Here is a 17,209-nt window from a genome sequence, read left to right as displayed (position 1 = left end):
GTCCACAGAGTTGAGCTCTGTTACTTCAAGGTGATTTTATCTCATTTTAAAAGACTCCTTACAGAAGCTGTTTGCGTTACTTTAACTGACAATTGAGTGGTCATGCAATGCGGCACCCAAACAAAATCTATTTTTGTAAACAATGCAGCCGTCCTCTCTGTCAGTAATCATACGGTGTGTGTGTACGTATACGTACATACATACAGTGAAGGAAATAAGTATTTGATCCCCTGCTGATTTTGAAAGGTTGTTCACTCACAAAGAAACGATCAGTCTAAAAATTGAATGGTAGGTGTATTGTTACACTGAGAGACAGAATAGAGACAGAGTAGCAACCAAAAATTCAAAAGAAATGCATGTCTAACAAATTATGCACTGATTTGGATGTTCATGAGGGAAATAAGTATTTGATCCCCTATCATTCAGCAGGATTTCTGGCTACCAGGTGTCTTTCATACAGGTAACAAGCTGAGATTAGAAGCAGTCTCTTAAAGGGAGTGCTGCTAATCTCATTTTGTTACCTGTATAAAAGACACCTGTCCACAGGAGCAATCAAACAACCAAACTCTCCACCATGGCAAAGACCAAAGAGCTGTACAAGGATGTCAGGAACAATATTGTAGACCTACACAAGGCTGGACTGGGCTACCAAACTATCGCCAAGCAGCTTGGTGAGAAGGTGACAACAGTTGGTGCAATGATTCGCAAATGGAAGAAACACAAAACAACTGTCAGTCTCCCTAGGTCTGGTATGTATGTATGTATGTATGTATGTATGTATGTATGTATACACACACACACACACACACATATATATATATATATATATATATATATTTATAGTTAATGACTGCCGTGGTACCACTGGATTGGTGTAAGGCCAACAGTGTGGTGCCTTTGTTACTGACAGCTCTTTCTCCCTCACAGCCAGTGTTACTGCTATCACATACATACATATATTTTATTATATTAAACTTTTTAAATAATATCATGAATATGGTCCATTGCATGTCCCTTGTGGTGTTAAAAATCTCGCTTGAAGCATTTTTGGTGCATATTAAGCGAGTAAAAAAAAAAAAGAAAAAAAAAAAAAAAAAAAAAAGGAGCGTATTCTGTTAAAAAAACCAGACTTACGGTCTTGATAACCGGATGAAAATAAAAGGAAAAACAATGCAGCCACCACATTTAAGAATTGGTAAGCTGCTGTATAATAAAATGGTTGCTTTTGGGTTGATTACCGCTTTGTGCGTAGCCGTTTCATATCTTTTAGTTTCCAAGACAAGAAAACTGCAGCATTCAGGTGTATGGATTTTGGAGCAATGATAAAGAAAACAAAATATACTAGTCTAGTCTGTACATTGTAATGGATAGATGCATGAACAATATACATACGGAAATCTGCTTCTGAAGTTTCTTTATCTTCAGCATGTGAATGATTTGACAGCTGCTTTTTAACTTCTAAGTCCTCATCATTTTCAGCTTTCTTCTGATTCTTGAAGAACAAAAGTTTAAATTTAGATCACAAAACATCAGCCAATAAAGCAATCCCGCTGCTAGTTTTTCAAACCTGTAGAAGGCCATAAATACTCACTCTCTCTAATCACTAGAGCTGGTCCCCTGACGTCTGCTGGGATCTTCTGGGTTCCACACAGCTTTCACTGGTTCCTCTCTTACCTCATGTCACTGCAGAAAGAGTGAGGACATCAGGTCAGAGGGAGAAACCAGTGAAACGATAGAAAGCTATGAAGAGCAGCAGATCCATACTTCTGTAGGGTTTTTTTTTTCCCAGCAAACTTCAGGAGCCAGTTCTAGCGATTGAAGTTCAATTTAATGGCACAGGTACTGGGAAGGTATTCTACAGGTACAAGGTCTTAGAAAAAGGTGCTGTAACATTTTATTTACAGACATTTGGGTTCACCTCAGATCATCTATTAAATGTGAAAGTATACTTTTACAAAACACACTTAAGACATGGAGAAATCTGCTACCATAATTAGAGCACAGTGAGCACCATGCTATGTATCCCTTCCGGTCTTAGGCTCCATTCACACTTGTGCAACTTTGGACATCAAAGTCACATGACAAGTCGCAACCCGTTCTATTCAACGGCACCCATTCAAATCAGTGAGAGTTAAAGTCACAGTGGCTTTGAAAAGGTGTCTGCACTACTTTGTTGCAACTTAGATCCATAGAATATAAAATCAGATCAAAGTTGTACTCCAAAGTCCCATGGCAAATTGCGCAACTTTGGAGTTGGCTAATGTGAACCAAGTTTGATTGGCCATTTCTAACCTTCAGATTACACCACAATCAGCAAATATATGTCCTGTGCAGCCATGCATGTGTACCTTATACCGTTACCCTCAGCATGCTCCTTTAGTACACATTTTCTTTGGATTCAAGATTGGTTTAAAGCCTTCGACTACTTGAACCTTCCTACTGATCAGCAAGCTGCTAATCACATTCACTGTCAGATACATTTTTTCACTTTTTTGCACACATGATAAAATGCACTTTTTTTCTTCCATGAAAATGCAATTACAGCTGAACTCCAGGAATTCAGCCACTTTGTAAAATGTGCTGGCATACTATGAGTTAAGTCCAACAAGGCGCAGGCCACCTTCTGGACTTCTCTATTTACATCTGACAGTCTTAAGAAGCTCTGGGAGTACAGCTATCACTATACTCTGAGGGCTCTGACAGAAGAGACACTACCTTCTCACACAAAGCATCTCTGCCCACCCCTCCGCTGTTCATTCACAGAAGCCTTTGTATTTTGAAAAAAGAAGTACACATACGACGACAGAACTCTGCGATTGGCAGGAGTAGGGGAAGGGAGACAGTGGCTGCATATACCTCTGCAGCTGCTGGAGCTGAGGTCAGAAGGCCCAGCACAGGAGCACCCAAGTATCGCGATAGCTGTACTCCCAGCTCTCAGTAAAAATTGTATATCAAAGTCCTCTAGGTGGTATACAACTCATTGGACTTACCCCTTGTAATCCTGGTTTACAAAGTGGCTGAATTCTTAGAGTTCAGCTTTAGGCTTGGTTCACACTGATGCAATGTGGGAAACACACAGAAAATCGCTGCGTTTCCTGCATCGCACAGCAACCGCACTGTGTTCATGTGATCTGCTGTGGGTGTCAATTAAAAGTTAGCGATGTCCCAAAGAATGCAGTGCGATATGGGTATGAATGCCCATGCGATCCAATCCTGGTACAGCTTAAAAAAAAAAAAAAAGTGCCTGCACCATTTTCATGCGGATGTGCGATTTGAGCCATGCAAAATGGTGGATTCAAATTGCATCGCACAGATTCTCATGTGATTTGCACAGGAATGCAGTGCAATTCCTGTGCAAATCACATGTGATGTGACAGTGTGAACCGGGGCTTATAAAAACAAAAAAAACAAAAAACAAAACATTATACAAGTTCTGAAAGCAAAATGATTGACAGGCTACATTAGATTTTATCCTACATAATTAAAAATATAAAGCTGCAGACTAGGTTTTCCAAATACATTTACCAAATTATCTGTTAAGGATAAGCCACAATACCTTTTGTTTCTTGTCTTTATACTGCTTGATCAAGGTAATCAAATGCTCCACCAAAAACATGAAATAGAGACCCCCAAGTGCCGTTAGGCCCTTCAAGGTAGCATCCAAATGAGCGCTTTCCTCAGCCTTTTCATCCGCATGACTTTCATCCACACTTCCACCATGGCTATGGAAATGTTTTGTATGAGACTTGGAAGAAAAAAAATAAATAAACCTTCATACACTGGGTTTACAAAAGTGATCACATGACAACCCATAAATTAAGGTTTACGCAGAAAAACAGGAAATCCGGAATATTTGTAATAGGTAAACACATCCTTCGCTGATATTGGCAAGCTGTGTTGGGAACTTTATCACAGTGGCAACTGACCAAACGATGTCCTCATTCAACCCTTCAGTGTCAACAAGCCTCTAACAACATAGAATATATGACTAGAAGAGTGCATTTTCCGTAAAAAGGTTTTTAAAATCAATTAAAACTAGAACATTTAATTTTACTTTGATGCTCAACTAGACTTTTCAGGAAAAAAAAAAAAAAAGTACATAAAAAAAAATGCAGATAGATAAGATACTATCCTAAAAAGGTTAAATAGTATGTAAACCCAACATTTCATATTCCCGATATATACCTGCTGTACCATGTACTAGTATGAAAAAGTAACCTGTTCTTTGCATTGCTTCCTTTGTGTGAAATATCTGGTGTTCCTGCCAGTCCCTCTGCTTTATGAAAAACTGACCACACTAGGTAGGAGAGAACAGCATGGCCAGTTCTCTAGGTGTGCTCAGAACTCAGCCTGCTCTCCTCCAATGATTAGACTTCTGCTGACACCACCCCCTCCTCTTCCTGCACAACTATTCACTGGGAAGACCAATGTGCTGCTTCTCCTCCCCCAGCTCTTTAAGCTCCTTATGCAGCTGAGAACAGAGAGTATATGATCACTTACAAAAATAAAAAGGGGGGGGGGAAGATAAGATATTTATAATTTTTTCATATCTATACACAAAACGTTGTGCCTTTGATTTCATTTTTTAAACTGATTAGGTTTTTTTACGAGGTGAGTGTTCACATACACTTTAAAAGGTCCTCAACTAGTGTTAAAAATCCAGTATGTGAATAAAATAGTTTGTTGACATTAAAACCCCCCCAAAAAAGGACATTATTTCTAAATTCAAACTCAACAGAAACAAAAGATATTTTAGAACTCCAAAAGTCAAGCAAAGGAAGGGAAGTTTACTTATTTGAAATCTAAAATGTTTTTAAATCCAAGTGAGGTTATTGATGAATTCTTAAGGCTCCATATACACGGGACGTTTGGAAAACACTTCTGAACGATGGAAACTGACTGCTGGAAAACATACGTTAAAAAACGTCTGTTTAGCCGCATTTGCATACCACTTTTATGCGCGTTTATGTGCGATTGTGTTTAGAAGCGTTTTTTAAATATAACATCAGGAGACCTTCCAAAGTGCCCAGAATACACTGAAAAATAGTAAAACATTACCTATTTCATACATTTTGAGAGAAATAGAGAGAGTAGAAGCAGAGAGATCAGAATGTGTTTTGATGACCTGTCTTTTCTGGCTGTATTCACTATGGATCCCATCATGAGCATAATGCAGCACGTTCTACCATTTTTTCCGTCACGCAAAACCTGGAACTGACTGTGCTGGTGTGCTAGGTCCTGTAACATCATTCAGCATGACCGTTTTGGTGATGGGTCAGTGATGGTCTGGGGAGACATATCCACTGAGGTACACACAGACCTCTACAGGCTAGACAATGGCACCCTGACTGCCATTAGGCATCGGGATGAAATCCTTGGAACCATTGTCAGACTCTACGCTGGTGCATTGGGTCCTGGGTTCCTCCTGGTGCGCGACAATGCCCGGCCTCATGTGGTGAGAGTATGCAGGCAGTTCCTGGAGGATGAAGGAATTGATATCATTGAATGGCCCTCACACTTGCCTGACCTAAATCCAATAGAACACCTCTGGGATACCATGTTTCACTCCATCCGACGCTGTCAGGTTGCACCTCAGACTGTCCAGGAGCTCAGTAATGACCTGGTCCAGATCTGGGAGGAAATACCCCAGGACACCATCTGTGGTTTCATTAGAAGCATGCCCCGACATCAGGCATGCATACAAGCACGTAGGGGCCATACAAACCACAGATTACCAATTTTGAGTTGCTGCAATGAAATTTCAGCAAAATGTACTAGCCTGCATAATTTTTTCACTTTGATTTTCAGGGCGTTTGTGAATTCAGTCCTCTGTACGTTGATCATTTTCTTCAAACAACGGGGCATCATTTTCTTCAAACAACGGGGCATCCTTAAGTTCCTAACACATTACCCAGTCCATATCAGTATAGATATCCAGCATGATATTTTTCCCCATTGAGATCTGATGTGTTTTCAAAGTGTTCCTTTAATTTTTTTGTGTGTGCGCATTTTGGTTGCATATTGAACGGTTTACCTGGAGTTCCGCTGTTTAGAGCAGTGTATAACACACACACACACCAGTATTGAGGTGTAATGTTTGGGGGGGGGTATTATGATGTAGGGTTGTTTTTCAGTTCCACTGCAGGGAACTCTTAAGGAGTCAGCATACCAAGACATTTTGGACAATTTCATTCTCCGAACTTTGTGGGAACATTTTGGAGATGGCCCCTTCCTGTTCCAACATGACTGTGCACCAGTGCACAAAGCAAGGTCCATAAAGAGTTTGGGGTGGGGGAACTTGTCTGGCCAGAGTCCTGAATTCAACCCGATATAACACCTTTCGGATGAATTACCTTTGGGATGAATTAGAGCAGAGACAGAGCAAGGCCTTCTCGTCCAACATCAGTGCCTGACCCCACAAATGCGCTTCTGGAAGAATGGTCAAACATTCCCATAGACACTCCTAAACCTTGTGGACAGCCTGCAAAGGGTGAGCCAACTCAATACTGAACCCTACGGACTAAGATTGGGATGCCATTAAAGTTCATGTGTGTGTAAAGGCAGGCGTCCCAATACTTTTGGCAATAGAGCGTATATCCAATGCATGTTTTCCTCCCTGCCTTTTGGTTAACTGCTTCCTGACCGCCCTATAGCAGAACTACTGCTACAGAGCGGCAGGGCTGCGCAAAATCATACATACATATATACACACACACACACACACATATATATATATATATATATATATATATATATATATATATATATATATATATATATATATATATATATACACACACACACACACACACACACACACACACACATATATATACACACACGTACACACACACTACAGATCTCTCCCGTTAGCTCTAGCACGTTGCTTTATATTACTCTGCATAGCAGAGCAATACAAAGCAGGATGCTTACACAGTAAAGCACACACAGACAACATAGGAAAACAGCGCACAGTTAACCCTTTGATCGCCCCCAGATGTTAACTCCTTCCTGCCCAGTGTCATTAGCACAGCGTCAGTGCCTTTTATTAGCACTAATCACTATTAGTGTCACTGGGGAGGTCAGTGGCAGTTAGTCAGCGCCCTTCCGCCCCCCAGTGTCAGAATGCCAACCACAGTCCTGTTATAAGTCGCTGATCGCTGCCATTACTAGTAAAAAAAAAAAAAAATCCAACACACACACTTTTGTTTTTTAGCAAAGACATGTAAGCAGAATACATTTTGCCCTAAATTTATGACAAAATTAGATTTTATTTTACTGGATATGTGTTATAGCAAAAAGTCACAAATATTGGTTTGTTTTTTTTTCAAAAATTGTCAGTCTTTTTTTGCTTACAACACAGAAAATAAAAACAAAACAAAAACCCAGAGGTGCTCAAATACCACCGAAAGAAAGCTCCATTTGTGGGAAAAAAGGACAATTCATTTGGGTGCAACGTTGCATGACCACGCAATTGTCAAAGTAACTCAGTGCCATATCACAAATCCTCTGGAGGGGAAGTGGTTAAAGGAATTTGAAGAAAGGAAAAAAAAAAAAAAAACAAAAACCACGTAATTGATCACTAATCAGTTTAATATTTTATTTTTTATAATATCTTGCCTTTTGTAAATTTGAGAAATCTAAAACTATAAAACTCAAACCATTACAGAGCACAAAAGAACTACATACCTTTCAGAAACCGAACATGGTTTAGCTGACATTTTTGTTGAGCACGACTTGTGGAACTGCCCTCAAAGAGCATTGACTGACAATGTTTTCCTGCAATTTTCGCAGAATAACAAATACCTAATGTGAATATTTTACAGTGCTGCTCATATGATCTTACAAGGAATCCTGTAAAACCAGTTAGCGTTTTTTCCAGTGCTTCAGTTTCTGTATTTTAGCGCAAAATAAATAAGCAAAACCAATAGTTTGACTTCACACCTATTACATGCAGCTTGTAGAAACAGAAATGCATCGTAATCAAATTTGAAAGGAAATTTTACGGTTTGACAAGTTGGATATCTATTTACTCACTGCAACCTAGCCTTTTAAATTTTACAAAAAAATTGGGTAATGTATTGCTTTTTGTGCCCTAAAATTAACTTAAGTGTATTTTTTACTAAAACCTTTTTGATACGATCATGTGACATAAAAAATTAGAACTACTGCTATTTTATTCTGTAGGATCTCTGATTTCAGAAAATATATCATGTTTGGGGGGTTTGTGTCATCTACAGGCCTAAAATGATTTTTTAAACGTGTGCAAATAACGAAAAAACAGCTCTGGCAGCAAAAAGGATATAAGATAAGCCAGACACTCCCCTTTCCTGACGAGCAGCCAATCGGTGCTCATTACACTGCAAGGTCTCTCTATTCCCTGCTAGTCCCTGGGTGTGGTGCTGGAGACGGGGGGGTGGGGGGAGGAGATAAACATATACTTAATATACTTATATAGCGCCGTCAATTTATGCAGCGCTTTACATATATAAAGCCAGTTTTGTTTTTAAAAGCCCCAGACATTACTTAAAGCAGATTTAAATACAGTTTTGGTTACAATTTATGTTTTTTTATTAGGACAAGCAGATTGTCCTGCATCTGAACACCAAAAACAAAAAACATGGTTTAATTTGTTTTTAATGTTCAAAGCTCACCCCTCCATCCATGTCTCTATCCTTTATTTTGCTAAGAAATAACACTGACCACCCCCCCCCCCCCCCGCATTTCTGGCTGTGGTAATCTTCAGTAAGGGAAGATAATTAATGTAGCAATTACTTCCTGTAATCCATCTGCCCTTAGCTCAGGCCTGCAGGCAGGTGGGTGTGCCTAGCAAAAAAAAAACCCTCCTCCCTTGTAAGCTCCTGGGATGTATTACATTATTTTCCTAGGCATGGAAACTAGGAAGCAACTGAAGAAATGTAACAAAAAGTTTAAGGCCTGGTTCACGCCAACGCAATTTTAGTGCTTTTTTGCAGAATTGCACTACAGTCCATTGAACATGGTTTCGTATGGGACACGTTCACATATATGTTTTTTGAGAAAGGGTCAGGGACTTTTTTTTTTAATTGCAAAAAGCAGCATTTTTGCTACAAGAGAGTTCAATGAAGAAGCTGCTGAAACACATGTAGTGCGTTTTACCGCGTTTTGCTTTTTTTTCCTACCCAGCAACAAAAATTTTTCCACTTTAACAAAAAAACAAACCAGAAACCAAAAAAATGCAAAACACGGTAAAAACATGGCAAAAAACGCTTGAGAAAAAGCACAAAGCATGCTAAAAACATAAAAACTAATCAAAAGCGAACTACATAGGTGTGAACCAAGACTAAGACCCTGTTTACACCACATGCAGTCCAGTGCGTTTTTTTTCTGCACCAAAAACACATTGATAGGTTACATGGTTCCCAATGGCATAGTTCACACCCCTGCAGTCAGTTCCAGATAAAAAAAAAAAAAAACAGAGTTAGACTTACAGGTAACTAATTCTCTATAAAGTCTTACAGGGCAGCCCTTGAGACATGTAGTTCCTCTCTACAGGACAAGAAACACGTAAGCCCAGAACCTAGCCCTACCAGCGCCTTGTCCATTTTGAAAAATGTTTCCTGCGGAAAGAAGATCTTCCTCTCCACCGAGGAAATCTTGTATCCCATATAGGCCTTCTGGGCGGGAGTCAAGTACAACTTGTCTCTGTTGCTAAGCCACCCCAGATTCTGGAGGACCAGAGCTCTACAGCTCTATCAGCTTTTGATAAGAACTGGCCAAGAAGAGCAAATTGTCCAAATAGGGAAAAACTGTAATAGATTTCATTCTTAGAGGGGGTCAAAGCCTCTGCTAGCACTTTAGTAAAAATTCTTGGTGCTGACGCTAGACAAAGGTGGAGCCAGACACTGGAAGTGGTGGATCTCCGACATGATTTTTACTGCTATCTTTCGGTATTTCTAAAACGCATGGTGTATGGGGATGTGAAGATATTCGTCCCGTAGGTCTAGCGTGGCCATGAAACAATCTGGATAAAGGATGTTCCTTACAGAGAAGATCGATTCCATCCTGAAGTGCTTGTTCCTTATAGACCAATTGAGAGGGCACAAGTTTAAGATCAGGCAAAATTTGCCTGACTGTTTTTTCACCATGAACACGTGAATAAAATCCCATCTCCTGCTCCTTCTGGGTAACCCGAGTAAGGAATTGTTGATCCACAAGGTCTCCCATTAGGCCACACAGAATCTGTGCCTTCTCCCGATCCCTGGGAAGGTTGGTAACTAGATACCTGGAGGGGGGACTGGAGTGGAACTCCAACCTGTACCCCTTTTCGAAGTCTAAAATGTATGGAAATTGAAGCCCACTGAGGAAGAAAGGTCCTCAGTCTTCATCCCACTGGGCCGTTCGAGTCATGGAGACTTGTTGAGGCCCCGAGGATTGAATAGGATCCCCCTTTCCCTTACTTTTCTGTCCTGTCCAATGTTTTAGGGTAGACATCTTTGTCTTGCTGACTCTGCGTTTTCTAGCCACGAAAAAAACCTTGTGGGGTAAGACTTTTTTACCCTCAGGAAAAGCCTTCTTATCCACCGTACGTTCCAAGGCCTCTTGGAGGCCTGAACCAAAAAAGTTATCCCCTGAAAAAGGTAAGGCACAGAGGCGCAGCTTGGATGCTGAATCACCCAACTAGGTTTTCAACCACAATGCCCTTCTTGCCGAATTTACTAAGGCAATAGATCTTGAGGCTAGTTTGACCGATATGGCAGAAGCATCTGCAAGGAAACCTACTGCTCTGAACAGCAAAGGAAAATAATTCAAAATCTGTTGCCTGGAGGTCCCTGCCAAGGGATGCGTCTAACTGAGTAAGCCAGCACTCAAGATTTCTGGTGACACAGGTGGCTGACAAAGCTGGTTTTAAGCTGATGGAGGTAGAATTCCAAGATAGTATCAACCAGAGAACTATGAAATGGAAAACCCCAGCCTTCTTTGCATGTAGACCTGTGTACATGAGGTAGTGCTTAGATTAATGAACATCCTCCTCCTCAATTTCTAAGGCTTCAAAAGAGCTTTAAGGAGGTCATCTACATCAAGGGTCAATTTGTACCTAGAACCCCTGGAGGAGTAACCTTCTCTATCCTCTCCCTAAGAGTCTGACCCTGCCTGTGAGGAAGCATGGGATCTGGGATCCTCTTCCGGATCTTACTCCCCCCAGCTGAATGACTATGCTGCTGGAGTTGTACCCACAGACTGCGTCAAGAGCACCAGAGGCATCTGCATTTTGTCTAGCAGGGATTTAAACGACTGAATTGTAGTCGCCACATCATCCTTAATAAAAGGAGGACTATATGACAGGCCGTAGATGACTCATCCTTAACTAGGCTATCCACACAACTGCGGCAAAAGGGCTTCTCCCATGTTGTACCTAACTTTGCCACACAAACTACTGTACACACTTCCTTTTGGAAGTCCGATTCTGTCTCTTGCCTTGGGCTTTAACCTACAAGCAAAACATAATATAGAGTCTAATAAGCTCAGACTCCTACACTCCAGACAACCCTGTGCTGGGGGAAGAAAATAAGAAGCGTGCCCCACCATCACCTGAGACTCACAAAAAGCCCTCAGAGACTGGGAAAACCACCCCCAGGATCAGCAAGAGGGAAAACAAATCGTCCCCAAGTCTATCTGAGAGGAGCCGGTGCCCAAGGAACCACCAGGGTCTGCCTGCTGGGGGGGAGGGGCAGCAATTTCCATTCCATTCCTGTAGTGAGATGGCCATAGCCTCTGCTAGGTCTTCCATCACACAGCACCGACCGCCCGAGAACACTGCTGCCTGCACCACCGTGGAGACCGGAACCACGAGTCCCCGGCGCCCACTGATTATGTAATTCCAGCCGGAATTTCCAGGAAACCAGCTTGGAGAGCAGCCTACTCCACCTACCTTAAGTCACAATTAACTTCACCTTTCCGCCCAGTGGAGGACGCCGAGCTGGCCAGGATTCTTCAGCTGTGTCAGCTGGACACCAAATCAGTGGGCTTCTCTCCCCTGAGGATTTGAAGGCAACAAGAGCGCAGCCCCACTCCTATTCTCTAATGGAGTGATTGTGCAAGGCGAGGAGGAGGTAACTTTCTAAATCAGGAGCTATCAGCACTGCCCTTGTGCCAAGGGCTTCCACACAGGTTCTTAGATGTGCATCCTAACCTTTCCGGAGGAAACACGAATACTGAAGAGGGAGGCCTTGGAGGTACACCTTTTAAAGTGTGTGTTTTAAAGTGTGTGTTTTATGTGTTTCCTGTCCCAGAGGGAGGAGATCTACATCTCAAGGGCTGTCCTGGAAGATGGTTTTGAGAAAAGGTAGAACAAGCTGCATTTTTTCTGCACCAAACTGTACTGGAACGCAGTAAAACGAATCAGAACGCACATGTCCTTATTTAAGTTGAAAAAAAAGGGAGGGTAAAAGAAGAACCAGAAGGAATCAAAAACACACCGGAATGCGTAAAAAATGTGCATATAGAAATGAATCTAAACTGTGTTTCTATGGTGTGAACCAGCACTAAAACAAGTATATGGTAAAGCAGGCCCATATCAGGAATATGAAATGTTGTGTTTACCCTTTAAAGTGCATTTAATGTGCTTCAATGTAAACTACATGCAACAGACATGGTATGAATCCACCCTAAAGCGGAACTATACTCCCCTTCTATCCAGTGCTGTGGTCTCTTAGAGCTCCCCACCGACCGCTATCATCATCGGCTGAATAGGCTTCCGGGTACTGATCTTTGGCCAATTTCATTGACCCGACTGAGATGATGTCACTCCTGTGCATGCGCAGGTCATTCATTTTGGCATTGCTGAAATATGTACACTGAGCTGTGCACATAGCTCAGGGCATACAAGCAGGTAATAGGATTTTAATTCAAGAGATACATATGATGTCTCTAAAGCATTAGAATCCTCCCTGTCCTGAGTTTGTCAATCAGAGGAAATTTAGAAGGAATGCAAATAGTATTTCATGGCATTGTATGAAATTAAATTTTCTCAACCCTTTCAGATACTGCTCCTCATCACAGCACATCCATCTCCATCCAACTCACATTCCCAACACAGCTCATCCCTCTCTAGCAAACCTCATTGCAGTGTAACCCTTCCTGACCAGCTCACCTCCTTTATCAAGGCACATCTTTACTCAAACGCATGCCATTCATCTCAGTGCATCCGTTTCCATCCACCTCATCCCCCACCCCTCCATCACAGCGCATCCCTCCTGAAGAAACTTGTCGTCCTACCATTGTAGCACATCCCCAATAATGTCCCTTTCACACGAACGGTCCACCTATCAGTTTTTTAGGCGGACCTGATCGGACCCTCCATTCACCCAGGTGACCAGCAGGTGTACACACACCAACCTCAAATTTAACCTGCAAAAAGAGCGAGTGTCAAAAATAAAAAAAAATAAAAATAAACACACACACACACACACACACACACACACTACACATGGAAGGGGGGGGGGAATCAGCCCCCCTCCACCTAGGCGGATTGAAGGGCAGTCAAGTGCACACAGACAGCGGAGTCCATTCACATCCAACTGTCCATAGAGCAGAACAGACTCTATGCGTGTTCGCTCTCCATAAACTGAGTGGACAAAGTACTCTCATCTGCCTGCTCTGATCAGTGTCCAGATCCCATACTGATCAAAGTGGAGTCTGCAAAGGGCCTAACTTTTTTTTGTTTTGGTCGGTACCCATAAAATCTCCCCATTTCCCATAGCAATACCAAAATGTTACTCAAAAAAAATAAATAAAAATGGTGATAGTTTAAAAAAAAAAAAAAAAAAAAACCACCACAACTGAATGGAGACATTGCCCAATACATTTTACAAGATGCCAAAAAAAAGCTTAGCCACATAGAAACAAGCAGAAACCAAACACTAAACACATGATCAAGAAACCGAATTGCATAACAGCCCAGGAAGTACACAAGAGAGTGACTGTACTATGGGACAGTAATCTTTGACAATGATCCACAACAATTAAAGTGACTTTACAAGCCTATTCAGACATTGCATATTAACCACTTCAATACAAGCCACTTTTACCCCCTTCCTGCCCAGACCAATTTTCAGCTTTCGGTACTCTCGCACTTTGACAATTACTTAGTCATGCTACACTGTACCTCAACAAAAAACTTTTATAATTTTTTTTTCGCAGAGATGGAGCTTTATTTTGGTGCTACTTAATCACCGTTTTTTTTTATTATCTGCAAAATAGTCGAAGGGAAAAAAAAAAAAAACAACTCTGGACCAGGGCATCACTGAGCTCCTGGACAGTCTGAGGTGCAACCTGGCAGCATCGGAAGGACCGAAATGTGATATCCCAGAGGTGTTCTATTGTATTTAGGTCAGGCGAGCGTGGGGCCTATTCAATGGTATCAGTTCCTTCATCCTCCAGGAACCGCCTGCATACTCTCACCACGAGGCCGGGCTTTGTTGTGCACCAGGAGGAACCCAGGACCCACTGCACCAGTGTAGGGTCTGACAAAGGGTCCAAGGATTTCATCCCGATACCCAATGGCAGTCAGGGTGCCACTGTCTAGCCAGTAGAGGTCTGTGCATTCTTCCATGGATATGCCTCCCAGACCATCACCAAAACAGTGATGCTGAAAGAGGTTACAGGCAGCATAACATTCTACGGCTTCTCCAGACCCTTTCACATCTGTCACATGTGCTCAGGGTGTACCTTCTCTCATCTGAAAAGCACAGGGCGCCAGTGGCTGACCTGCCATTTCTGGTGTTCAATGGCAAATGCCAATCGAGCTCTATGGTGCCGGGCAGTGAGCACAGGGCCCCCTAGAAGACCCTCAGGCCACCCTCCTGAAGTCTGTTTCTGACTGTTTGGTCAGAGACATTCACACCAGTGGCCTGCTGGAGGTAATTGTGTAGGGCTCTGGCAGTGCTCATCCCGTTACTCTTTGCACTGATCCTGCTGATGGGTTAAGGACCTTCTACGGTCCTGTCCAGCTCTCCTAGAGTAACTGCTTGTCTCCTAGAATCTCCTCCATACCTCTTGAGACTGTGCTGGGAGACACAGCAAACCTTCTGGCAATGGCATGTATTGAGGAGCCATCCTGGAGGAGTTGGACTGCCTGTGCAACCTCTATAGGGTCCAGGTATTGCCTCATGCTACCAGTAGTGGCACTGATCCTAGCCAAATGCAAAACTAGTGAAAAACAATTGGAAAAGATGAGTAGGGAAAAAAAAATGTCAGTGGCCTCCACCTGTAAAAGCTGAATGTTGTTTATTAATGAGCTATTTATACTGTTGGAGGTTTTTTACATTCTTGGCAGCCAAGTTCCTGCTGTCTAACATCTTCTAGGCCAGTTCAAAAAGTTTTATTTACACCATGTTCTGCACCTTACAGGTTTCAATAGAAATGTATTGAAAGTGAAAAATACTGTCAAATTTGAAAACAGCGTGGCTGTGCGCGGCTCTGCCTACATGGCGGCATCATTCATTCACGGACTTCTGTGAATTAATGAACTGCAAGTGCCAACAGCCTTAGAAGCTGTCGGCTTGTAGTTTTCAATGAACTGCCACAGCGCTGTGGAGAGCCGAGGTAGTGCATTCAAGCTTCCTGTCAGAATATTTGCTTGGCCGTACATCCCATACGGCTAGGAGATAGTCTGACAGGTCTGCAGGAGACCTGCATGGCATCAGCGAACTACTGATCGCTGGTGCAATGCTTTACAGGCTCCTTTGGACAAAAATAATAAAAAAATGCACATTATTATTTTTGTCCAAAAGGTGAACTTATCCTTTAATCATGGTTAAAAATAGCTGCATCATCAGGGGCGGACTGACAACTCATGGGGCCCCCGGGCAATAGGGGATCATGGGGCCCCTCTGTCCTTGCCCAAACTCAAAAAGCCTACGAAAAAAAACCCCAAAACAAAACAAAAAAAAGGTACCAGGGGCATCTCATGGGGCCCCCTACTGACCCCGGGCAGTGCCTGAGTTTCCAAATGGTCAGTCCGACCCTGATCATCATTTGTAACTAATAGCTACTGTTCATTTTGTTTTTCCAATCTTAAAATGATTGCCAAAACCTCTACTGCTAAAGACAAATGTCAGCGTCAAATGCCTTGCTGCACTGAGATCACAAGCTCAATTCCTAGCAGGGGCCTGGAAAGCTATAATGAGCTCTGTAGCTTTATCTTGGGCAGCTAGTGAACAATGTATTATTAATTGCAAAACATTAAGAGATTGTTCACATTTATTTGGAGACCAGTGTTTTCTGCACTAGAAAGTCTGTGTTGTGTGTGCATTTTTTCACATTGGAGCTCACTGTTTGTCCTTGTATTTCTATGCACTGCAGCTGAGCTGTCGTACATAGGAATTAATGAAATGTCACTCTGAAGAATTAGAACAAAAAATAAATAAATAAAAGAGCAAATCTCCACCCAGAGAGTGTTCTTGTAATGGTAGTGTGAAAAAACCCTAAAAAAACCCCTAAAGCCTGTACACCACTTGCATTTAACATATAGTCATTTCACACACAAAATGAGATTTAACAATGGTTTAACTACTTACATGAGGAAGTAGATGTAAAAATGCATCCCCACTTAAAGTGCCAACTGCCAACGCCACCAGGAAACTGAGCAAAAATTTGAAGAACACTTTATTCATCAGAGGAACCAGTATGATTCCCAGCAATGACAACACACTTATAACAGTAATTGATATAAAGCCACCGACCCATGCTGTGGGAAAAAAAAAAAAAGAAGAAATAGATTACCAGGCTTAAAGATGCACGAATTGTGAAACAAAAATCACACATTTAAAGTGTTACTAAACCTAGGACCCTGCATTTACTATATCTGGTCTTCCACAGTACACAGAACATGGAAATGCAATTGTTTTAGTAAATATAAACTGCAAAAATACCTTTTCTCATTAGCAGTTGGAGCAGTCTTGTGACTTCTATCAATGTCCAGCTGAGCACTGGTTAAAGCTTGTAAGGAGAGTTCTCATTGTCCTATGACTGCCCTATAAGGCTACATAACCCCTGACCCTCTGTTTAAACAGTGCTGATTGACCCTGTGCTGATCACATGCACTCTCCCAATAGAAAAAAACTCTAGCACATACACACTAAACTGAGCATGTGCAGAGTGACTCCAAAGACTTATCAGAAAAGGAGACAGGGACAATGGGAGAAGGGGAGGACCAGAGAAGCCAGGA

At 41.9% G+C, this 17,209-nt stretch overlaps 1 protein-coding gene across 1 annotated transcript in view; it reads right to left on the bottom strand.

The window, feature by feature from the left end:
• Window positions 1-1,238: 1,238 nt before the first annotated feature.
• Window positions 1,239-17,209, bottom strand: part of LOC149430895 (zinc transporter ZIP5-like) — a gene marked incomplete at its 3' end in the record, with an annotated part of 28,071 nt that continues 12,100 nt past the window's right edge. Inside the window, exons 3-5 of the mRNA XM_089665949.1 lie at window positions 16,560-16,729; window positions 3,557-3,745; window positions 1,239-1,492 (exon numbers count right to left, since the gene is read on the bottom strand). Coding sequence (XP_089522075.1) covers window positions 1,239-1,492; window positions 3,557-3,745; window positions 16,560-16,729 — 613 coding nt within the window. The remainder of the gene's footprint in view (window positions 1,493-3,556; window positions 3,746-16,559; window positions 16,730-17,209) is intronic.

The sequence above is a fragment of the Staurois parvus genome, unplaced genomic scaffold, assembly GCF_062004578.1.
Source record: "Staurois parvus isolate SC_StPar_1 unplaced genomic scaffold, SC_StPar_1.0 ptg002422l, whole genome shotgun sequence".
NCBI lineage: Eukaryota > Metazoa > Chordata > Amphibia > Anura > Ranidae > Staurois > Staurois parvus.
This window is presented reverse-complemented; position numbering and strand designations above follow the sequence as displayed.